Genomic DNA, 24,934 nt, shown 5'->3' on the forward strand with positions numbered 1-24,934 from the left:
ATTCTCCTCCTCCATCAGTTTGGAGATGGCGAATCTTAGTGAAAAGTTGGTTCTCAATGAGACATTTAAACTTAACAAAATAGATAAAGAAATCTGATTTGAATTTTAAAGGGGATAACCATGTATATCTCGAGTAGTCATCCACAAACACGACATAATACTTGAATCCATTTATTGACATGATTGGTGAGGTCCAAATATCATTGTGAACCAACTCTAATGGTGAGTTGGTTGCATGAGTTGACATTGGAAAGGGCAGATGCCTACTTTTGCTTATTTGGCATGAATTACATAATGTGGATTCTAGACTAGCTTGGGACATAGGTAGATGATGTGCTGTGGCGATTTTCTAGAGGATTTTATCATGAGGATGGCCTAATCTTTTGTGCCAAATTGTTGAGGTGGTTTGAGCTCTAACAAAAGCTACAAGGCTCCTTCCTTTATTCTTAAAAAGTTGTTGCTTCAACTTCATTGGATATAGACCATTTTCACTAGGTCCCTGCAGTAGGATCTCCCCTGTGACATTGTCCTTGACAAGAAAGTAAGTATCGGTTAGTTTAAACCAACAATTATTATCTTGACAGAATTTTTGTATTGAAAGAAGATTTATTTGGACAGTGCAAAATATTTTTGAGATGGAGTATGAAGTTTCTGGTTGTAAAAGAAGAGGTGCCTGTATGAGTAATATTGAGTCCACTACCATTTCCAACAGCAACTTGATCACTCCCTTTGTAAAGCTATTGAATGGTGAGATTCTTCAATGAAGCTGAGATATGATAATTGGCTCCACTGTCAGCCAACCACTCATCCTCCTCTTGAATTGCATTGGTTTGGGCAGCCATTACAGCAGTTCCTTGGGTGGATGTCTGCCTTGAAAGGCATAATCCATTTGACGAAAACAATCTAAGGCGTGGTGGTTGTTCCTGCCACAGATTTGACAAGGAGATCGATTAGAGTATTTTTGTTCAGTTTGAGCAAAGATACTTTTACCTTGATTCGAATTTCCTCCAGTGTTATAGTTCTTTTTGTATGGTTTTTGTGCATTAGAGTTCCTGAAGGGAGTGCCCTACTGATTTCCACCGATTTTCTTCTTTTGATTTAAGGGTCTTTAAGAGTAAAATGCAACAAAGGTGTTGTTGTCTGATTTTGCGTTTTGGTGTTCCAAGAGTTGTTCATGGCTGAGTAGTTCTGATTGGAATTCCTCAATGGATAATGATCAATCTTGTGTAGCAAATGAGAGATAAGTGATCAAGGCAGTGAATTGTGGGTTAAGACCTCCCACAACATAAGAGATGAGATCATCATCTCCCATTGGCATTCCAATTAAAGTCAATTGATCAGCAAGGGTCTTGGCTGCATGGAGAAAGTCAAAGCAGCTCTTATTACCTTGACGTAGATTTTGCAACTGGTGGCGTAGGTGGTTAATGCAAGACCTGGAGGGTAATGCATACCTATTGGCCAATGCTGTCCAAACCTGATGTGAGGTGTTGAGACCATAGACAGTAGTTACCACCTTCTCAGAGAGTGTTGATATCATCCAGCTTAGTATGTATTGATCCTTTCGTTCCTGGGTGGTGTATGAAGGGTTAACAATTGGATCTGTTTTATCTGAGGTTGGTAGGTAATTTGGTGGGCAAGGTTTTGAGCCATCTACAATGCTCAGGAACCCATTGGTGTGCAAGATGGGAAGGAATTGACAGACCCATATCAGGTAGTTATTGTCATCAAGTTTGGAGGAAACAAGATGAGCAATGTTTGGGATGGAGAAAGAGTTTGCTGAAGCATTTGATGATTCGGCCATGAATGGGTGGTGCGAACCTAGGGGCTCCGATGCCATATAAAAATAATTAGACAGAATTGTGAAAAGCCGGAATACTCACTATAGTTGTATTGATCTCTATATAAAAGCATTTCCAGATAATGTTTGTTACAAAAGATAAGGTTTGTTACAGAAGATGAACTCTATGGTTTGACTATATCTATATACATGATAAGCTAAGTAAATAAGGTAAGAATAGATTGCAACTGAAGATAAACATTGGAGATCAAATCATGAACTGAAAGTGTCCTGGGATGAACTGGACTCTTGAGATGTCTTAACAGTTGAGAAGGAATCAGTTTGTTCATGAGGGTGATCTTAGTCACCCCAATTGGTTAGTGAACCAGACAAAACAAACACAGAGTTATGATAAGCTCCTTAAAAAAATCCTCGATTGCAGCAACATCCACTACTGAATTACACCAATGTTGGGAACCTCCTCATGGTTTGTAGAAAATAAATTGGGATGCAACAATTGGCAAAAAGACAACAACTTAAGAATTAGGGTAGTAGTGCGAGAACATGAGGAACAGGTTTTGGCTACCATGAGAGCCACTAGAACTTTCCAGTCTCTTATAGCCGGATCTATGGCTGCCCTACATATCCTCTGCCGTGACCTGGGTTGAAACAGATTGTGCTAGAAGGTGATTGATGCCATTCAACTGGTGCATGCTATTCAAAGTGAAGCGGAGCAATTGAATTATTATGGCTCATGCCTAAGCAAAAGATGCTTTAAGCAGTTCGGTTGATGTTAGTGACACTGAAGAAGTTCCTAGTTGTATTGTTTTTCCTCTGTAATGAGTGAAATTCCTTACACTGGCAATATCAACTCCAAGTGGTAAAGTCCCAAGTCTTCAGCATTCAAAGACGTTGTAGGGTACTTCCCAATAGGATAGCAAAAGTCCCGAGTTTTCAACATTGGATGGCGTTGTAAGGTCCTTCCCAACATTGCTGTCTTTTGTCTTTTGTCGCCGTGGTGACGTCTCCTATATTTTTTGTTACTCGATGACAACCTGTTTCTAGAGAGAGAATAAGATTGACTCGAACGGAAGCAAAGCAAAGATGGAGCCTGTAAGAGAGGAGCCGATGTGGCAAGAGAGGGAGAGTGAGTGTGTGCGCGCGCGCTGTGTCTCAAGAGGGAAAGAGAAACATAAAGCAATTCTTAAGAACTGGAATGGATTTCACGAAGAGCCATTAAAAATAATCAAAATCTAGTGAAGCTAAATGCTAACTTTGATGTTAACATCCATGGAAAGATTAGGCAATGGATGACTCTAATATATAATGACATGGCTCTCTTTCAACCTTTCGATGTTCATCTAAACACTCGGCTAACAAGGGCAGGCTCGCAATTAACTAGCACTCCATGATTGTAATCCAACTTGTTCTTACTCTTGATTCACACACAATAAATGGAAAAATAAATGGAAAAAAACAGAAAAAACTAAATAAATACAACTTGGCTTTGCTGCTGGACGCCGGCAGCAATTGGAGACCTTGCCCAAGTGGGAGAGAGGCCAATTATCAAAACGCTTCATTAGTACAGAAGGCCACATTCATTCAGAAATCACACGTATTATCAGGACACAAACATTCTGATTGGAATAAAAAACCCAAAGCAAACAAAAGCAACCGCAATCATATAAACAACACACTTTACATTTTCGTCGTCAGACAAAAAAGACCTTAAGAACTTATTTCTGGCACTACAAGAAAGAAAATATTGTTAGCATATAACAGCAAACCTTCCCCCTTTGAATAATAACATGAAAGAAAGCCTTGAGCTCCAAGCGAACGTTACATCTGCATCACTTCCATCTCTTGAACTTATGTTTCCCAAACATGCCATTCTTCCAGCGCTTGCCAAATTTCCCATGCTTAAACTTGCCATGTTTGAACTTTCCATGACCAAAGCCATGGTAACCCCCATGTCCAAGACTATGAGCACCATGGGAGAGCTGGTGAGCACCATAAGCAGCAGCTGCTGCAGCAGCACCCCCTGCTAGCAATGCTCCCATACCAGGTCCATGTCCTGTAATAATCGTTTACCAGAAAAGATCACAAGGAATGAAGTGAAAGGGCAGCTACACCTCTACTAACAATGTCTTTAACACCGGTGATGTTTGATTGGTTATAAAGAACCCCGTAGGTATCATGTCCATTTGGATACTACATAAAATTTCCATCAGTAGGGCAGGAGACTAAAATAACACTTGATCAATCCCTATGCAATAGATTCCAAACAACACCACCAATAAACCTTTCTGGTCTATGCAAATGTTGTTTAATCTTTATTTCAGTGGTAATACGAAAAGATCTTGGTATTTTTTTTTTTAATTTATTTAAGAGAAAAGCACTTCATTCTGAGCATCAATGTCTTTCAGAAAGACAAAACACAAATGTTGATGAGGGCGACCTTTAGCCCTTTTCCCTCATATATTTCTCAAAAGAAAGCAGGGATGGAAATTAAGATCCTCTAAGACCTTTTTTATGAGTTCAGGAAAAAGAAAAGAAAACCTACCTTATAAAAAACGAACCCTACCTCTAGGACTACTAATAAAAAAGAAAAAAAGGTCCTCTAAGACTGAAATGATGACTGATACTAACATAATATGATTTGATATAAGAGAACTACAAATCAACGGCAGGTTACCACAATTATTTAATAGAACAAAGCATTTTAAAATACATATATATTATGCTAGTTCTTTGTTTAAAGGAGGAATAAAGAACATCAGAGTTACAGAATATATGTAGAGATGATGAAAATAATTTAAAAGCTTCAAATGAAAAGAGAACACATAATCCATTATCCCTATGTGGATTCATAGAAATTAAAAGCTTGAAGGCTTCTAACTTTCTAAAGCACTAAAGTTTTCTTTTTGTTTTCTGTGATGTACTTATGCCATATCCATGAAAAAAAAGTTATCTATCTTTTTCAAGTGTATGGAATACGTATCTCACCATCTCACAACTATCAGATAGGTTATGACAGGTATTTTTAGTATTCGTGCTAGCAAGGTGAGGGGAAATCATACCTGAATGATATGGAGCTGATGGACCAGGATAACTGGATGGGGGATATCCTCCTGGGGGAGGATAGGCTGGTGGAGGGTATCCACCTGGGGGAGGATATCCAGCAGGTGGAGGATATCCACCTGGGGGAGGATATCCAGAAGGTGGGTATCCACCTGGAGGAGGATATCCAGCTCCAGGTGGATACCCAGCTGGTGGGTAGGCTTGCGGGGGATATCCTTGAGGTGGATATCCCTGTGGATGGTATCCATGTGGAGGGTAGTGTCCAGCAGCATATCCGGCAAGACTTGAAAACAGCCCTTTGTCACTAGACTCGTGATCACGCTTGTCTTTTCCACCTTCCATTTTTCTTCAACTTGGAATTAATGCTACAAAATTACAAACACAGCGCCATCAGGTCCAATATCAAATAGCAATGTTATCCATACATATGCATGTGCATACACAACAAGAAAAGAAGTAACTAAAACATTGGGTTCTTTGTGAGTATAAAATTAGAGGAAATGGGATACCAACAAGGAGTCTTGGTTGAGCAGTTTCTCAACATACTCTTTCCATCTTTAAAATGATCTCCAGAAACCAGGTATAGAGGAAAGATATAACAGAAGCACTTCATGTAAATCATGCAATATCCAATGATAGGATGAAAATGTATTTGTTCATACATCTGAAATGGCATACAAAAGAATTCAACGCACACTCAACAATGGCCCAACCCAACCCAACAAAACCCCAAAAAAAGGTGGGAAAGCCTGACACAATCTAATTGTTTGATGTGATTTTCCATTCTTCTAAAACTGCATAAATTTTCATAACTAATATTTGCATTGTTATTTTGTTAAAAGCATATTACCGGGTCCAAGGGAGAGATAAGGCCCAAGAACATAACTTTTAAGCTCGTTCATCTTTCCTATTGAAATTAGCTTGGCTTCAAGGTTTTTTTTTTTTTTTTTTTTTTTTTTTTTTTTTTTGGTGAAAATAGCATGGCTTCAACGTTAGTAAGTGAAAAAGGATTTTGGATAAGATTTTTCCGAAAACTTTGATCCTATGTTATAAGATTGGATCTAAAAGTATATGTCTAATGTCTTCATCTCATTTACCTATAGTATAAAAACAGGCAGTCACAAGAAATGGGAAGGGGAATATTAAAAAGTCCTAAAAGAGAAGGACATGGGCATGAAAACATAACCACGCATGCATAACCTTTGAACTATGGGAATTAATATCCAACCCCACAAGAAGACATTCATGTATCATCACTTCCAAAGAATTTAAACAGAAACATAAACTTCATTGGATCATCAATGAAGAACCAAATACAGCCGAAGCTGACACAAAATCGGCACATCACAGAGTGATTCCATGATATGCTAACTACAGAATTTCACCACTACATCTACCAAGCCTACAGAAGATATAAACTATAAAGTAAAGAAGCAAACTCACTCGAATTTAGTCCAATCAGCACCAAAAGTTTCCATCATTGTGTCAGAAATCAAGAAAACAGGATCAGGCATATCAGCTGGTTAGCTATTACAATAACTAAAATTATTAATATTATTGTCATTATTATTTTATTTTAGTTGGTATTATTTTGGTCGTTGCATATTAGCTGTTTGGGGACAAGGTTGTAATAACAAATGAATTGGGAAAACGTTAGCAATCCACAGAAACAAAAGAAACCCTTCATAGATGTTTCTTCAATTAATCATGAAAACGGAAGCACCACCAGATGGTAATGAAACGTTTCATTGTAGTATTTTCCATTTGGCTTCAAACATTTCCATATTGCGACAAATATAAAAAAATAAAAACCCAGATTGCTGTTGAGAATACAATAATTGCATGGTACTGAGATACAAGTTTCCATATTGTGACACATATAAACAACCCAGATTTTTTTGAGAATATAAATTGCATGGTACTGAGATATAGGCACACAGACAAAAACTGTTGCATGGATTTGATAATAGAAAAGAAAAAACAGAAATTGGAAAACAAATAAGAAAGATAGTCAAAATTGAATCATGAGATCATTACCACAAGCAAAAGAGCGGTGAAGCAATTTTCCGAATCGAGTATCGTGAATGCCAAAATCAAAGCGATCTGAGAGTTTTGAGACGAACGGGCCTCAACTCCTTTTTCCTATTGTTTCCTATTACGGTAGTTGTTTCGTTCCTAACATTTATCGATAGACGCGTTGCTTCCTTTATTTCTTCTCAGACATTCAGTGTCGATAGAAGGGTAATCTATACGGAAACCCCGTTATGAGATACTGATATTTTAATCATTTCTTACCTAATAATTTAAAGGAAAATGACATATGACTTTTACTTGAAAAAGTTTCCGCGTTAATATGACCGCGTGAAAGAAGTTTCCGTGTTAATCATGAGATCAGGTCCTGATGGTTTCTCAGCATGTTCCTATCAAGAAAATTGGAATGAAATACGTCGTGAGGTCTTTTCTGTTGTGAAGAAAGTCTCTCCTATAGAAAAGATAATAAATATTAATAAAGAGTAATTCTACGTACAATCGTGAAGTACTTAAATATCACATAAATATTTTGAAAAAGAATAGAGTTCACTATTAAAAAATTAATTTTTTTTCATATGGATCTCATGTTTTATTCACTTTTTTCAAAACAATTATGTGGCAGTTGTATAATTCACTGTTGTAAATATTTTTTCTCATTAATGAGACCTTTATTACATTAATTCTTAAGAAGAAAAATCCAGTTTCTAAAGTGTTGATAAACAAGTTGAAGTTGATTTTACTAAGTCTCATCTCACCATCACAAAGTGCATTTGTTCGAGGTAGATTGATTTTTGACAATATCATTATTGCTTATTAAGCAATGCATTTGATGCAATAAAGGATGAGGGTAAAAAGGAAGACTCTATGGCATTCAAATTAGATATGAGTAAAGCCTATGACACGCTTGAATGGAACTTTTTGGCAGTTGTTTTGAAGAAGATGAAGTTTGGGGAGGAGTGGTCAGCCATGATCATGGAGTGTGTGGGTTCTATAAGCTACTTTGTTCTGATTAATGGCACACACCTCAACAGGTATTTCATTCTTTGAGAGGCATAAGACAAGGGGATCTCCTATCCCCTTATCTATTCATATTGTGATCAGAAGTTTTAGGTTCTATGCTGGACTAAGCTGGGGAGAGAGGCTTCATTCAGGATTTCCTTTTGCTAGGAGAACTTTTTTTGTTAACCATTTTTTTTTTTTTTTTTTTTGCATATGATAGCCTCTTTTTTGAAAGGCTAATGTACTAGAATGGAGCAAGTTGGCCAGATTACTAAATTCATATGAAGTGGCATCAAGTTAAAGGTTTAATATGGAGAAGACTGATGTCTATTTCAGTAAAAATACCAAGTCCAAAGTTAAAGTGGCAATTCTGTCAGCTACAAATCTCAAGGAAACTCGGTCATATGAGAAGTATTTGGGCCTTCCATCCTATATGGGGAGACATGAGGTAGCAGCTTTAAGTTCCATTCTAGAATCTATCAGAATTAGAATGCAAAATTGGAAGGTTAGATTCTTATCACAAGCTAGCAAAGATGTCTTACTAAAATCTATAGTGCAAGCTATACCTACTTGCTGCATGAACATTTTTAAACTGTCTAGAGCTATATTGAGTGTCATAAATAAGTTAATGCATAAATTTTGGTGGGGTAGCAGGGTTGACAAATCAAAGACTCAATGGCGCTCTTGGTAACAGCTTGGCAAGGCAAAAGTTGAAGGGGGTTTAGGATACAGAGACTTTGAAAACTTTAATCTTGCTATGCTTGAAAAGCAAGGTTGGAGGATTATTCAACAACCTTATTCATTAGCTGCTAGAGTTCTTAAAGCAAAATATTTCTTTAGAACTAATTTCCTGAAAAGTAAAGTTGGTAGCAATGCATCCTACTTTTGGAGAAATTTTATGGCAGCAAAGCATGTATTGCAGGAAGGCTTGATATGGAGAATAGGAAATGGAGAAACTGTCAACATTTGGAATGATAGATGGCTTCCTAGTCCATCAACATTTAGGGTGTAGTCTTCTGTGAAGGAAGGGTATGAAGGGAAGTTGGATAGTTTTCTAATGGATAAATCTAACGGGGGTTGGAACAGATCTTTGCTAAGAAATCTCTTTGTTGTTGAAGAGGTGGCAACTATTAGTAGAATCCCTATTAGTATTAGTAATGCTCCTAGTAAGTTGATTTGGAGATGCACAAAAGATGTCAAATTTATAGTTAAGAGTGTCTATCACCTTCTTGGTGAAATGGAGGCATCAGACAAGGGGCAACCTTCTATTAAATCAACTAAGAGTGAGGTTTGGGCTTAGCTGTGGAGATTAGGAGTCCCTAATGCAGTGAGAATGATGCTTTGGAGGGCCTGTCATGAATCCTTGCCAGCAAAATAGAACCTATACGAGAGGAAGATTGTTGACTCTTCTTTATGTCTCATTTGCTAATTGGAGCTAGAGTTCGGGGTGTAACCAGTCCGGTTTGGTCCGGTTTTGGACAAAATTTCGGACCAAACCGGTATGCACCGATTTTTTCATTTTCAAGAACCGATTTCGCACCGGTTACCCCTCCTAAACCAGTACTTTCTGTTTTATCGATTCCGATCCGGCTCGGTATAGTTTTTCGGTTTTAATATACTATATTATATATTATATAATAATATATTATAGTATATAATACTATAGTGATAATACATTTTAGTATATTATAATATATATTATAATTGTATTATAGACTATAGTGATATATTATATTATAGACTATAGTATATATTATAGTATATAATATAGTGATATATTATAGTATATTATAATATATAGTAATATAGTATTAGTATAACTATTAATACAATAGACTATAGTGATATAAGATTTTAAAATTTAATATTATATTAATTAGTAATTTATCATGTAATACAAACCTATTTTATATATAATTATATATTATATATAAAAATTATATACAATATAAAAAATTATAATATATATATATATGAACCGGTCCGATTCGGTTCAATTCCGTTTTAGAAAAAGAAAAACTGAAACTGGACCGATTTTGACCGGTTTTAGGAAAAATAAAATGGGTACCAAACCAAACCCACCGGTTCGATCCGGTTTACCGATTCACCAGTTTTTTTTTACACCATTAGCCAGAGTCTATAATTCATGCATTGTGGTCCTGTCCTTCTGCTCAAGATGTTTGGGGCTTCAGTTGTAGAAAGTTACAGAAAATGCAAACTATGGGTACTAATTTCTATGAACTAGTGTCATCTCTAGTTTTTACATTAAGTGAAGAGAATCTGGATATTTATCAGGTATGGAAGAGAAGAAATGCTTTTGTTTTTAAGGAAAGTTTATGTCACCGGTTCTATTGGTCAGATTGTAATTCAAGTGGTAGGTAATTACCAGGTAGCACATCGGAGGGATTCTGCAGCAAGTGTCAATGCTAGGCAAGTAGCAACTCAATGGACACCTCCTCCTCCCACCAAGCTAAAAGTGAATTGGGATGCAACAGTTGATCACATAAACTGTAGAGTGAGGATAGGGGCTATCAACAGAGATCATGAAGGGAAGGTGGTGGCATCTTTGCAGTCAAATAGAGAATTATTCCTAGAGGCAAAAATGGTTGAGGCAGTTGTTGCTCTAAAAGCAGTGATTTTATGTAATCAATTGAGGCTAGAATATATGATCATTGAGGGAGATGCTGTTGTTAATGAAATCAATGATATGAATGAAAGCTGGACTTCAGTAGACATCATTATCCAAGACATTCAAGTTATGCTTCAGAAGTTGCAGTAATGGAAAGTTGTTTTTGTTCCTAGAATCTTCAATAATTTAGCTCATTGCATGGCTAAGGATGCACTTAAGCTATTTGAGGAGAGCATTATTTTAAAGGGAGGTCCTCCTTGTATCCATCACTTGATGTAATAAGGTGAACAAAGATCATTCTTCTTCTCAAAAAAAAAAAAAAAAAAGTAAATGATATATGACTTTTCAATATGTCCACTAAATATATTTACTTATATATTTTAATTTTTTTAATAATTAAGAAAATGATTATTAATGAAATTATATTTTTTTTATTTATTTTTTTTTAATGATTAAGGACGTATAAAACATTCATTTGTGTGCATCTTTAGAGTTCACATTTGATATGCATCCTAATATTGCCATAATATAAATTAGATCTAACATCTAATAAATATATAATTTGATTTAAAAGTTAAATTTTAAGATTTAAATATTATAAATAAAATATTATAATTTAAGCGATAACTTGATAATAGAATAATTCTTACGTCAAACTATATCAAAGTGTAATATTTGTATGTAATTATTTTTATTTAGTTTTCACTTGCTTGCAATTATTTAATGGTCCATAAGAAAATGTTGAGAAGATAACTATTAGCATTTTTTATCAAATAACTAATCTTGACCAAGACAACTTGATATGGACAATCCAAATTGACGAGAGTTCGACTATAAATGTTTTTCTATAACTATTATTCGTTAAATTATTATAAAAAAAATGTTGAGAGGTGAGGGCCTCCACTCCCATCACCAACCTCGAGTTGACCTTACTTCTCAAATCAAAATTGTCCGAAATTTTTAAATAGATGGAAAGACATCAATTATTATATTTATAAATATTTTAATATTCTCCTATGTGTGTTGGTCCGGATCTTGTTTGGTTAGACGAGACGAGATGAGAAATATGTAAATAATAATGAGATAATTTATGAACAGCAATAAAATGATTAATTAAGATTTTTATGAAAGTTTGGAAAAAGAGAGAGATAAAATGTTGAATAAAAAAATTATAAAGTTAAAATAATGTTATAATATAATTTTTACTTTAGAATTTAAAAAAGTTTAATTTTTACTTTAGAATTTAAAAAAGTTTAATTATTTTTTATGTTTTGTTTGAAAGTTTAGAAAAGTTGTAATAATTAGATGAAAAAGTTAAAAATTTGAAAATTTAGAATTGAAAAATATTTCTATTTGAATGGTATTTATATGTTGAGATGAGATGGTTTGAAAGGTTTGTAAAACCAAACCAAGACTCTTCTCTACGTTCAATATGTAAATATTTTAATTAGAATGGAGTATAAAGTTAAAATTTGAAACCTATATTCTTATATGAATAATAATAGAGTTACTATCTTACTACTACTTATCTAATATTATGTCAAATCAATGCTCGCTAAATTGACGAGAAAATCTAGATTAATATATTTATAGTATATCTTAATAATAGTAAAAAGAGATGCGTTGGTTCAGTAATAAAGATGTGTTGTTTTAAACGAGAGGCATGGGATAAAACCACTATATCTTAACAATAGCGACCCATTTTGTGGCAGCCCAGATATGAGAATCTAGATATTGGGTGGCGCTCAAAACTACTAGACATGACATGTATCAAAAAATTAAATTATTAAAAATTATTTTAAAAATAGAGAAGGGTTAAATTGCATTTTAAAATTTAAAACTAAAAATAAAATAATGTGTTTGAGAAAATAAAAAATAAAATAAAATATACGAGCGCATGAAGAGCATTGGTAGAAAAAGGAAGGGGAGTGTTAAAGAACTTGAAGGGACAATTTATCACTCTCATTATTTTTCTATTTATTCTTTTTTTCCTGACCGTGGAACATAATAGTTCTATCTAAATAAACTATAATCAATAAGTGTATAAATCTAAAATAAACAAACACATATTTTTCACGAAAAATAATTATACTTATCATTTTCACACACCACACATATTTTAATTTTTTTTTTCATTTTTTCTATAACAAATATGTGGTATATGGATGATAAGTATAGAACAACTCAATTAATTTAATAAAAATAATAAAATAATAAAAAATAATATTAAAATATGTAAAATGTGTGGTGTGGAATGACGAATAGCATCTCTCTTTTGACGAATTGCTGCTATACAAGGATAAGCTATGCCTCTTCCAAACTGCAGTATAACTCCACAATTAAAGAACAATTGGCTTCAAAATCTTCCAAAAGCTAGTCAAATTTTGCCTAGCTTTTATTAAAGTGTTTTGCATTATAGTAGTTAAAATTTTAATACTCTATTTTTGATCTACAGTAAAGTTAAACTATTCTCTAAATTTGGAGTTTTACTGTTCATCTCCAAAACAATTTTTTAGTCTAAAAATATTCTCCAAGTTCTACTCTACTCTTCAGTTCTTTTTTTTTTCCCTTAGTTTTGGAGTGTATTTGTTGGATAATTAGGTTGAGGAAAAAAATAGTTAAAAAATAATAATTTTAAGTAAAAATTAAATTATTAATTAATATATGGAGTGAATTTATAAAATATAAAAAAATTATTATTAAAATATATAATATTATATTATTATTTTGACTTTAAGATGAATAATCTAATGTGAATTAATATCTCCAATAGCTTTAATTTTAACCAAAACCGTAACTTTTAATCAAATTTTAGACTTGTCAATAGTTGGGCTAGCTTTAGCAGCAAGGGTCTTGATCCTAGAGGTAGACGCCACATCTCATAACTGAATAATCGATGATTTACTTAATCCATGTGATGTGTACGCATTAGAGCACTCTCATTAGATTAATTAAAAGTTAAATACATTAAGTATTTAACTATTTGAGAGTAAAATATGATTAGCTAAATTTCAAATATTTAGAATTTAATTACAGTGACTTTCAAAATTGTTTTCAAATTTAAAAATTATTGTACATACATCAAATATATATTTTATTAATTATTTCTCTCTTTTTCTTTCTATAACATATTTTATCACAATTGGTATATTAATTTGAGTTAGTGATATATGAATTTAATAATAATATGATTATTAATTAATATATAATAGGTAGAATAGTAAAATATGATAAAATAAAATAAATTAATAATTAAAAAATTAAATACTTTTGAAATTATTAGTTATTCATTACTATATAATGAATAAATGTATAATCTAATATGGAGATTTGAAATGAATAACCAAAACCAAATTCATTTTATATTATTTTATTGTTTTATAATGAAAAAATAGTTATTCCAATATGGATATTTATGTGAATGGAATAGTCCAAAGTCAAATTGCTCTTACATTCATAAAAAATATCCTTTAACTTTGACTAATCCAATGAGAGTGCTCTTACATGGATCTTGCATACATCTGTTACTTCAAGGTTAATTTAATCCCGACCAACTATCAAACCTAAACCATATTTTATAGTTAAATCATTACCTTAATGACATGCCTCCTTTTGGAGCACGAGCACCCCTATCTGCATCTTCTTCTTTCTTCTTTTTTTAATCGAGGGTGTCCAGAACAAAGTCTCAACTATGTGCATCCAGCTTCTCTAAGCTATCGCAATCATTCAAAACGCTTACATGATTTAACACCAGACATGAACAGCTTAAACTATTCAGCAACCGCTTCATTCATTTCACAATCCTATTTCCAAGATAACTCATGATACAAATATGAAGATCTTACTGATTAATTATATATTCGCTTCTGGTACATCCTTCTGTAAATTCTTGCACCTTCAAATTCTGCATGAATCTCTCTCTCTGTCCTTATTCCCATTGGGCTGCTCAATAACCATCCCTCTTGGTCACACAAAACGCTCTGGTCCAAGGCATCCATGTGATGAAGTACATCCCCTTCAGCATCAAATTGATATCTCATGTCAAGTGCCACTTCAAGCACATCAGACTGTATGAATATCTGTTCAATCACAATCATATATCTTAAGATTTAGACATGCTTTGCATTTATCGTGAAATTTTTTATGCAGTGATATCTTCAACACAGTAAGAGTGAGAAGGAAAGAGAGAAGATTTATCTCTTTCTTCCTAACGTGAATTATAGGTTTCTTTTTTTGGATGATGATACTTACTACCCTCCTTCCACCATTTTACTACTTTTCTTTTTTTTTTTTTTTTTTTTTTTTTTTTAATTTTTTTTTTTTTTAAAGAAAATAAACTATAAAATAGTAAAAGGGTAGTAGGAGAGTAGTAAGCCTATCATTATCCTTCTTTTTTAGTTGCAGATCACGGATGATACTTTGTACGGATAGGAGAGGAGACAATATTTCAGAATGACAACAGTTGTGCTCATTTTTTTCTCTTTATATTTCCTTGATCTATCGTCTAAAAGTAGCATACATATTTCTGTTATATCTACAGATTTTGTTCCTCATAACCCCCACACTTGTAGTGCAAGCATCCAAGAAAAGATTTACGATCCAGGTTCGAAAATTCCTCCATATAAATATGTCAAGATTTGCACCAACATAATTCTTAATGCAACAAAATTGAGATGTACAGCACCACTAATAATAATTAACAACAGAGCAGATTGCCATAAAATGGCACTTTTTTGGTAATGGGTCTATTGAAGATGACAGAAAAATTGTTTCATACAGAGGCAATGCACTTTCCTAGAGATATTAGATCTGGATGTTACATAAAATGATTCTAATTATTTTTTCACCCTTTTTCCGGGCCAAATGAAACAATGTTTGGATTTCAAAGGCCAAAATCCCTTCTCAATTCAGCCCAATAAAATATAAGATCACTTGTTTTTTCTCTAATGATTCATATGCATGATGTAGAAGTCAATCATAAAACAATATATTATTGAATCAAGACACTAAACAAATTTTGTATATTGCCTACGTTAAAATAAAAATCCATCATCCAAGGCGGTGCATGAGTCCAGACTAGGTACCTGTCCTCCAGGCATTAAATTATGTATGATAGAATCTACTAAGGGCTTCTGCACAACCCTTCTTTTATGATGCCTTTTCTTGAAATGAGGATCTGGGCACTGCAAACAAAGAACTGGAAAATTTTAGTACTGATAATCTATGGTCCTAAGAGAAATCCTTCAGCAATTAAATATGAACAACTCTTATTGAATGCCAGTAAGACTGGTACACTCACCAGAATTGAGACTAGCATCAAGGGTCCAGGATATGTGGACACTAGTTGATTAAAAGACACCATGGCATTTGCAAACAGGAAATGCCTGCGATGAGTTCGAGCTATCCATTTTAGTATGCAGTTGGTTTCTTGTTCTTACAACCAAAATAAAGTAATGGGGCCATACACGTTGTAAAGAGCCAGTTCTTTTACCCAGAAGTCAGCACGGTTGACCAGCTGCAAGTGGATAATTTATTTTACCATGTAAATTAAGTCCTCATATCATTTAAAAATGGGGGAACAAGGGAACCAGTAATTATACATAATCAATCAGAGAATGCCAAGCACATAGAGAGTAACACAAGGAGTTTGTTCCCATACTTTCCGCCGTATTTCTAGCCCCAAATAATTTCTCACTTCAGGGTGTCTTTTTGCAAGCCATATGAGAAATCGGCCACTACCTGGGAATTTATATGTCATTATATAATTAGATTGATAAATACAAAAAATTAATAGCCTTAGATAGATAAAGAAATAAGCATCCCATTCCCCTCCTTAATGACTCATAATGATGCTACAAGCTGCATGTTCAGAGTCGTGAAAACGTGGGTTGTGGCTTCCATGATGTCTGTTTGTGGACCATTAATGCAGGTGGGATGTGGGCATGCTAGAAAGCTCACGTCTAGTTGAAAAAACATTTCTGGCCATGTGGATTGTGCCAAGCATGTGTATATGATATGGATGTGTGTGTTGTGTGCATACACGAGAAACGTGGGTGCATACATAGGGCATATGAGGGTAAGTGAAGAGTGGGTTAACACCATGTAGATGGGTGTTTTTATAAATGGTGCTGATGTAATGTTTTTTCCCCAAGTCCAAAATGCCTGTCCAGCATTGAGGTCCTACTTACAGTAAATTAAAATATTACTGTGAGTATAGATTCGTTTCATTTTCTCACCCAGATTTCCATTAATTAAAATCAGAGACAATGGCAACCAACATAGATGGAACTGAGAAACTTGAGGCTGACTTGCATGAGGTGAATAAGGGAATTCATCACCTAGAAGTGGCTAACACACGAGAGCTGACAAAGGATATAAGATGAAGGACTAAAGAGAACTCTTGCAAGTCCTCGCAATATGGACCATCATTCTCTAGTTCAAAAGAAAAAAGGGTGATAAAGAACCACACCAGTTCATACCTCCCAGAATATGTATTTTTTATGCTACCATGCCATAGATCAAACTTAGTGCCTCGACTAATTCACCAGGTTCCTTGAGTATCAAGACACTTTATCTGAACAAGAAGTCACCTCAACATCCTTCCATTTGGACAGTGAGGCTAACCAGCAACACGTGCACAAAGAGGAAGGTCGATCTTGACCCATGAACCCTTTGGAAGAGAATTATTTGTGCAATTTCATGCAGCAAAATATGAAGATTTCAATAAGTTGTATCCCAAATCAATCAACATGGAACCCCCACAAAATACCAATGTGAGTTGGAACAATTGGTGCAAATAGTGTCAGAAGATGCTAGTTGTGCCTACCGAGGAGGGTTAACCAAAAAATCACCATTGATTTTTGAGGCCTGAAACCATCAAGATGGCTTGAATGATTGAAAATTTGTCAAAGATGATAGTGATGGCATACCATGACAATTTCCATGCCTTCCATCAGCCACCATGCAACTAATTATTCAATAAAGAAAATTCGATTGAATAAACGCCATACAGGGAGGCAAAAGACTTCTGTTTCAAATTGTAACAAACGTTTCACCTAGCAGACACTACAACTGTTACTTACTGAGAACATCAATTAAAAATTGATTGTGTCCATCATTGCAGATGTTACTATGCTTTTCATGCATGCATGTGCTCCATTTGGTCACTACATATATAGCTGTATTAGCATTAAGTTATTTATCAAAAAATTAAAAATAAAAAGCAATACAACTTCTACAGGTCATGCATAAGTAGAAATATTTGGCTTTGAAAGATGTGACAAGAGCAGAGGTAGATCACTTCCACAATCATTGCCTGCTCTGAAGAATGGTTAAATATTCAATTCATTTACCAAATCTACAAGTAAAATCCCAAGAATGAAATCATCTCATAATGGAACATATCAAAATAAGTTCACAAAAACTGAAAGAATAAAATCTAGCACATCAACTGTCCCCCTTTTCTGCTTGTAGGTACTTCTTCCTTATCTTTTTCATTTTTCTTTCCAAAGGGGCACTTCTTGTCTTTCCAATATAATTGTATCCAACTCGTTAATTGTGTCCCTGGTTTCTACCTTTTGGTCTCTTCTTTATCCTTTTAATATAATTGTCCGGTTTTTTTCTTCTTCTTTTTTTTATAGGTATAATTGTCCGGGGTTTTAATCTTCATTGTTTTTTTGAAAAGTAAATTAATCTTCATTGTTTACTTGTGATAGTCACATCCTAACAACGTTGTCCACTCAAATTAAAACCATTTGAAATGATCAGATAAACACCACTAGTACTATTACTTTCTTTACTCTCTCCCCATAATGTTCTCCCTAGGAGTGAACAAAAACCACTAGAACCAACAGTCACCGACCGAAACCAGCTGCAGGATTCTGAAATCTGTGGAGAATCGGTTGGCCGGCTGTCCAAATAAATAGGAACCGATGTTGATTGGTTCGGTTCCACCAACCGATATAATATATTTATGTTTTTTAGTTTTATTCTTATATAAAAGGAAGCCGTTTAACTTAAGTAAGTTAAATGGTGTCATTTTATAACTGTGTGTTAGAAAAAAAAAATGAAAACGACGCTGTTTGGTTTAATACACCAAACAGCGTCGTTTTGGGTTAGGGCTGAAACCCTAACCCGACCCCCCCTCCCCCTCTGTTATTTCTGATCTTCATCTCAATCTCTCTCTCTCATTGTAACCGTTTCTCTCTCTCATCTCTTAGACCTCTCTCCACCGTCCACCGGTGTCAACTTGCCGGGCCCGATGCCCCCACACCATCTCTCTCCCTATGTCCCATCTCTCGATCGGTAAGTTAAATGTTGAACTTCTAATTTGAAATTTTGCTTTGAAAGGGTTAAGATCGGTATTCTCGAGTGCATTTTTCTTTCGTGAAATTTGCATTCAAAAGCTAGCTATTACATACACTATCAGATGCGCTAGTGCAAGTCACAAGTTATTCATAACCACCTAAGAAAATATCGCGGCCGCACCAAGGTGGTGTGGTCATTGGAATATTGAAACCTCTCAAATGCAATAGTTATGTATTGGATATTTCTGCTTAAAAAATATGCAAAAGCCATAGAGGTCAAAAATGGGAGAACAAAAGAACAAGTAATACATTACCGCTGCCAATATCAACCATGAGGGGCAATGTTGGGTCCCTGAATACTTCGTTCCAGTCTGGTACTTCTACAGGCATCTACCCAGAAAACGGAGTCAATTAATTACATTTGAACTTGAAAAGGGTAAAAGTAAGAAGTTGGAAAATGATTAATTCTATATTTGTAAAATGCAAAAAAAAAAAAAAAAAAATTCCCAATGATTTTCTTTTTCCTCGACAAAACACCCGACAAATTACATACCGAGAAACAGGCACTGAGTGGGTTGACATGTTGCCGTATCCTGATATGACCCAACTCCTGAAACCCAAAAAACAACTTCATAATTCAGTCAAGTAAAAATAAGTTATTAGGATTTCTATTATATCTTGTCGATCACGCTATGAGAAGGAGCTATTATTTCCCATCACATTGTAGAGAATAGAAAAGATATAGAAAATTAGAATGTGTAATAATAACAATAACCATTATAACGAAAACAACAAGGACAAAAGAAAAGCGTTACCTCAGAAAATTGGTGTGGGAGATTGAGCTCTGCATATTCTGAGGCCACCAGGTCTGGGCTTCTGAGATAAATTCGGTGTTTAGCAGCGGCAGTAGCACAAGCAGCCACTCTCTTACTGCAATAGTGACGAGAAGATGACGATGATTGTCTTCGTACAAGCGCGCAAAGCGTTTCATTTGTTGTCCCTCTGGACCCTAGGCCACCGCCATGAAAGAAGCGTTGCAAGCAGAGGGAAGAAGCGCCCATTTCGTAACTCCTCCGAGTTGGAACTTGGAAGGGTTATTATTTACCTGTAAGAGAGCTGCTGCTAGGAAGCCCACGAATGTGCCAAGGTGGATAAGTACAGCTGGAAAGTAAATAAAAAAATAAAATAAAACAAGTAAAAAGTCAAAAAGTTAAGTTTTTATACTTTTTACTTTTCTCCCTCTCTATTGCTGGTTTACATGAAATTTCTGCTGTACTGCACTGCACTGCAGCATCTCTTCTCTTTGATAAAATTAAAATATGTGTATGCAAACATTTTTTTTAGAAAATTTGAGATTATCCTCTTTATATTTTATCTTCACTTGTATATGTACTTAATAATTTTTAACTAAACTGATAACATCTATTTTATCTTTATTTGTATGTGTATACTTTAGCCTTTATACAACTTAAAAAAATTTGAAAAAAAAATATGTAGACAGCAACGGTGGCCAAGATTTATAGCGTTTTTTTTTCCTTAAAGAAATCATTTTTATGTACATCCTCGAATTTTTCTTAAAGATTTGTACTATTAAATAAAAGTCATGCGTATAGAAAGACAAAACAAGAAAATGAAATGCATTATTATCAAAATTATTAAACTCCACCTCCCTATTTTTTTCAAAGTATTGTTTCCTAATCATTTTGGTCAAGTAGTTAGAGGCATAGAAACAAAACCCACACAGGGAAACACATGTTGATATAAAACCTTAGGGATGAGTGCTATACAGGTTGATGGTTATCTAATTGTATGAAATAAATGACTAGAGTATAGATTTACTTTGTTACTAGTATATAGATTTTGTTATATTGACACACTTTTAATTTCTACTAACCCATCCAATTAAGTGGATCAAATGAAATACAACCAACCCCTCCACTATATTTAATAAAATGGTGCGTTTAGTAACTGGTGTTGAAACGGTACGTGTAGCAGAAAAAGAAAAAGAAAACCCACTGAGAGATAACTATAAATGGAAAACAGGAATTGTTGCTAAAAATGGGATTGGAGAAGTGTCGGTGAACCACCGATTTGAGAGAGGAAGAGAACTCAAAAGATATTTCCGAATTGGCTGCTGGGAAACGAAGGGAGTGGAGGGGGGGGGGGAAGCTCATGCAACAAAATTTCAAATATTTCAATAAAAACTCACATACTAAGAAATGAGAAACTGCCTTAAGAAATCAAAGTATATCTGGGAGATGAGAGAAAAGTCACCTATCAAGTACTTGTTTAGTGGTAGCGGCGAAGAAGATCATGGGTGGGCAGTGCGGTGGTGAAGAGTTTGCTCTGGGTTCACTGCTAGAGCGCAAGGCTTCAGTCAAGAGTTTTCTCGAATGATAAGTGTGATATCGATATTGTAACAATGGGAGAAAAAAGATGCAAGATCAAACAAAATTTGAGAGAAAGGTAGACATATGCATGAGATCTTCTTTGCCGTTTGAGAGAGAGGAAGAGAACTGATAAACTTTCTTTGCATGTGTTTTCTCGTTCCTCGATTTTTTTTTAAATATAAGCATGTCAGCGACGTGCACATGGCATGCACATACAGACACAACTTGTGCCTGGATGTAGCAGAACCCAAAAATGCTACAAACGAAATGGAGGAAGAAATCCTATCGGAGAAATCTGTGTAGTAGAGGACGCTTCTTCGGGAAATGACCTTGACATTATGGTTCTCCCCCAACACTTTTCCTGAACCTTGTCGTCTTTGGTTCCCTAGGTTCAGCTTTTCTGATCTTATTTTTCATGTGAGGAAACACATTTTCAAGTCTCCATGTTGTCTTCCATTTACATTTGCAATTATATTGGTAGAAGACTTTGAAAACAATGAAGTTGTTGGATGAGCCAAGACCTTATTTGTAGCTACTTTAGAGGTTCCTGGCATCCTGCCCATCTTGACATCATTATTTCTTAGGCCACTACCTATCATAGAATTACGAAAAGATCTTGACTCCACTTTCAAAGATTTTGGATTCAAAAAAGTAGCACGCTTCGCAGACAAGTCTAAATCTTTTTTTATAATATAAGTAAGAAGAGATAAGTCCAAATCTTTAGCCTTCAATGAACCCTTTTTTGGTAGAAACTCTCACCTTTTCAGCGGATGGCACTTCCTGCTTCACGGCTTTAGGTGTATCGGATGTATGGGTTTTTGAATAGAGTGAAGATTTAAGCATGACCCCAGATTTTTTTTTCCTTTTGGCCAGAACTTTATTTTCTACAGGACTTTTTCTGTCAAATGATTGTATTGACACTTCCTGCTTAATACAATCAAACAAGCTCACATGATTTCTCAACCAGCAAGACTGACCAAATCATCCTTCTACCATTTGCAAGCCTAGAACTAATGTGATTGTAATTGAGATGCTAACACATAATCTTCAGATTCAACAAATATCCATTTTTGACAATTTAGTACATCAGTATACACTCTCATAGTCATATTTGCTCTTTCAAAACCAATGCAAACATATAATGTTCAAGGTCGTCATCCATTGATGACCAATCCTCTATGTAAATGATTATAATCACAAATGTCATAGTAACAAAGGGAAGATAGGTAACTTGCAAAGCTATTAAGTTTTCAATGAACTATAATTGTTATGGTGGCTGTTGCATATCCAAAGAGCTCCCTATCTATCTATAATTGTTAAGGTGGTTGCTGCATATCCAAGTTTCCATGCTAATCAAAGCTGAACACAAGTCTCATGGCAGCCATCAAAGCATGCATTAGACTCTAATGGGTATTGTGCATTCTTCCTGCAGAGAAATAAAAGGAAAAAAAATTATTAGTGAGGAATTTAAATGCATACAAAAGCACAAAAAAATATTTATCTTATTAAGAAAAGCACAAAAAAAAATAATGAAATTATTGTGGTTACTTGAGTTGGAAGGGTTGCTAGCATATCGTGTAATTCACTTATGTTGAGGGGATAGGTGGAAATTAAAGGTTAGTGTTAATATAACAAAATTACATGACAGTAAATTTAAAACCATATATAAAAACACAGTCACCTTTTGTTTCTTGCTGTTATTTTTCTTCTTTTTAACAATCCTCTCAACCGTGCCCACTTTGCGCCATGTTGGCGGCCTTTTTTTACCTCTCACAAAATTCAGACTGAGGACCTTTTTACCCTACTCTACAATCACACCAATATCTCTTTGTTTTGGTGGCCTTGGTTCACATATTGCATCATGACATTGGGCTTTTACATCGAGTAAATGGTCCACCATGTTATTGTACTGCTTATCATCTCTAGAAATAAGTGGTGCTACCTTAACATACAACCTCATAAGATGATCATGCTGCCGTGTATCAGGATTGTCACGTAAATAATCATAATTGCTCTTAATAAGTGTGTATTTGCATATCAAGTCCTTCCTCCAATGGTCTAAATATACTTAGATGGCAATGAAGTATCACGACATTGGGCTCTAAACACAGATAAGGCATGCCTACACAAAATGCCTCGAGTCTCAAGCAACGCACAAGTACAAATTAGCTCAAGTTCCTTGATATTGAAATAAACGTAAACCTTTACGTCTTTGGTGAAGTTCTCAACTTACAGTAAATCATTCATATTATCTCTCGTTTCATCTCTTTGAACTTCTTATTGGTGTACACACTCTGGAATTGCTTCTCTATTTTGCAAATTGAAATACATGGTATTGTGGCATTGAAGGAGTTAAAGTCAGCTGATTGCTCATTCTTAAATTTTTTCCTGAGGGCATTGTCAAATTGATCAATAAACTCTTTAAGTATTGTACCTGAATGTACGAACCCATCGAAGAAAGAGTTCATGCTTTCGCTTCTCTAAGTAATGCTCATACTAGCCCAAAATACATCATTCAAATAAATTGGTACCCAAAATAGATGCTCCTCGTATAACCCACTCAACCATGCATTATCATAAATGTTGTATGCATCTAACAGCCTTCCCCAACTCTCCTCAAATTCAACACGCGTTTGGTAATCATACACACACCCTAAAATAGAGGATTTTAGATCACAATTGTACATAGAATGCGAGCCAAGCTTTTCTGAGAGTTTTTTCAATATGTGTCATAGACAGTATCTATGTATAGTTTATGGGAAGACAATTGCAATTGCAATTGCATTCTTTATTGCACGGTCATGACCTATTATGATTGCTGTTGGGGTTCGACCATCCATACACTTCAACCACTCTTGAAACAACCATACAAACATCTCTGTATCTTCACTAGATATCAACCATGCGCCTAGAAGTATGGATTGATCATGATGATTTACACCGACAAATTGTGCAAATGATATCTCGTAACTATTAGTCAAATAAGTCATATCAAATGTTACGACATCCCCAAAGTATAGGTATGATGCCCTACTTCGTGCATCAGCCCAAAGTACATTTCTTAATCTATTTTCCTCATCCAAGTCCATAGTGGCATGAAAATCACGATCCATATCACGTATCCTTTCAAAATATTCCAAGAGTGCCACCCCACTTCCTTTGCCAAGGCAAAGGTGTCTTGCATTATCAATGAAATTTCGACAATCTTTTCCTGTGAACTCAAGGTTCTCATAGCCTCCCGCTTCAACAACAAATGCACCAAAACTCTTATTCATCCTTATCTCAACTCTATCATTCAATTCTAGCTTCTATTTAGCAAGTGAGTCTATTTTTCAATAGCATCTAAAATATCTAAATTTGTGTGGGCTCAATCCATGATTGTGCGCAAGTTCTATAGTAGTTAAACACCACTCACCATTAACAAACTGAGTATTGATTTTTGCCTTACATTTTGTCTTTGTTGTGGGACTTGGCTTCGATACATTACTACTGCTAATTGTATGCTTTCAACCCCTTGAACAACCAAGTGTGATATATTTCACTGTCCCATTTGATTCTCGTTCAGTCCTTTGTGTCTTCACCCCAAATCTCTCTTGCTTTACATAATGCTTGTAATAAGCACTTAATGCAGCTTCATCCTTGAAAGTCATCCCAGATGAGGATCCATCAACAAGTACAGGTTCAAGATTTTTCGCACTACCATTCTCATCAATACCCATCT

General features: G+C 34.8%; 2 protein-coding genes across 2 annotated transcripts; both read right to left on the reverse strand.

Annotated features, from left to right (window-relative positions):
- Positions 1 to 3,436: 3,436 nt before the first annotated feature.
- On the reverse strand, positions 3,437 to 7,078 carry LOC121247156 (glycine-rich protein A3). The gene is made up of 3 exons (XM_041145505.1): positions 6,896 to 7,078; positions 4,858 to 5,223; positions 3,437 to 3,851 (listed from the first exon to the last, which is right to left on the reverse strand). The coding sequence occupies exons 2-3, from the start codon at positions 5,198 to 5,200 to the stop codon at positions 3,628 to 3,630; spliced, it is 567 nt and encodes a 188-aa protein (XP_041001439.1). The 5' UTR covers positions 5,201 to 5,223; positions 6,896 to 7,078; the 3' UTR covers positions 3,437 to 3,627.
- Positions 7,079 to 14,274: 7,196 nt separating this feature from the next.
- On the reverse strand, positions 14,275 to 19,926 carry LOC121247821 (tRNA (guanine-N(7)-)-methyltransferase). Its single transcript, XM_041146270.1, has 8 exons — positions 19,639 to 19,926; positions 19,377 to 19,433; positions 19,138 to 19,213; positions 16,177 to 16,256; positions 15,983 to 16,032; positions 15,817 to 15,901; positions 15,602 to 15,700; positions 14,275 to 14,596 (listed from the first exon to the last, which is right to left on the reverse strand). The coding sequence occupies exons 1-8, from the start codon at positions 19,882 to 19,884 to the stop codon at positions 14,366 to 14,368; spliced, it is 924 nt and encodes a 307-aa protein (XP_041002204.1). The 5' UTR covers positions 19,885 to 19,926; the 3' UTR covers positions 14,275 to 14,365.
- Positions 19,927 to 24,934: the final 5,008 nt, after the last annotated feature.

Source organism: Juglans microcarpa x Juglans regia, chromosome 1S (assembly GCF_004785595.1).
Source record: "Juglans microcarpa x Juglans regia isolate MS1-56 chromosome 1S, Jm3101_v1.0, whole genome shotgun sequence".
NCBI classification, from domain to species: Eukaryota; Viridiplantae; Streptophyta; class Magnoliopsida; order Fagales; family Juglandaceae; genus Juglans; species Juglans microcarpa x Juglans regia.

Bases quoted from the DNA above. Each gene is read 5' to 3' on its own strand.
- LOC121247156 (XM_041145505.1), bottom strand. From the start codon at position 5,200: ATGGAAGGTGGAAAAGACAAGCGTGATCACGAGTCTAGTGACAAAGGG. The intron at 3,852-4,857 runs GTATGATTTCCC...CGATTATTACAG, and splicing joins ATCAGCTCCATATCATTCAG to GACATGGACCTGGTATGGGA.
- LOC121247821 (XM_041146270.1), bottom strand. From the start codon at position 19,884: ATGGGCGCTTCTTCCCTCTGCTTGCAACGCTTCTTTCATGGCGGTGGC. The intron at 19,434-19,638 runs GTAACGCTTTTC...TTTGGGTTTCAG, and splicing joins TCCCACACCAATTTTCTGAG to GAGTTGGGTCATATCAGGAT. The intron at 15,902-15,982 runs GTATGGCCCCAT...AACTCATCGCAG, and splicing joins GAACTGGCTCTTTACAACGT to GCATTTCCTGTTTGCAAATG.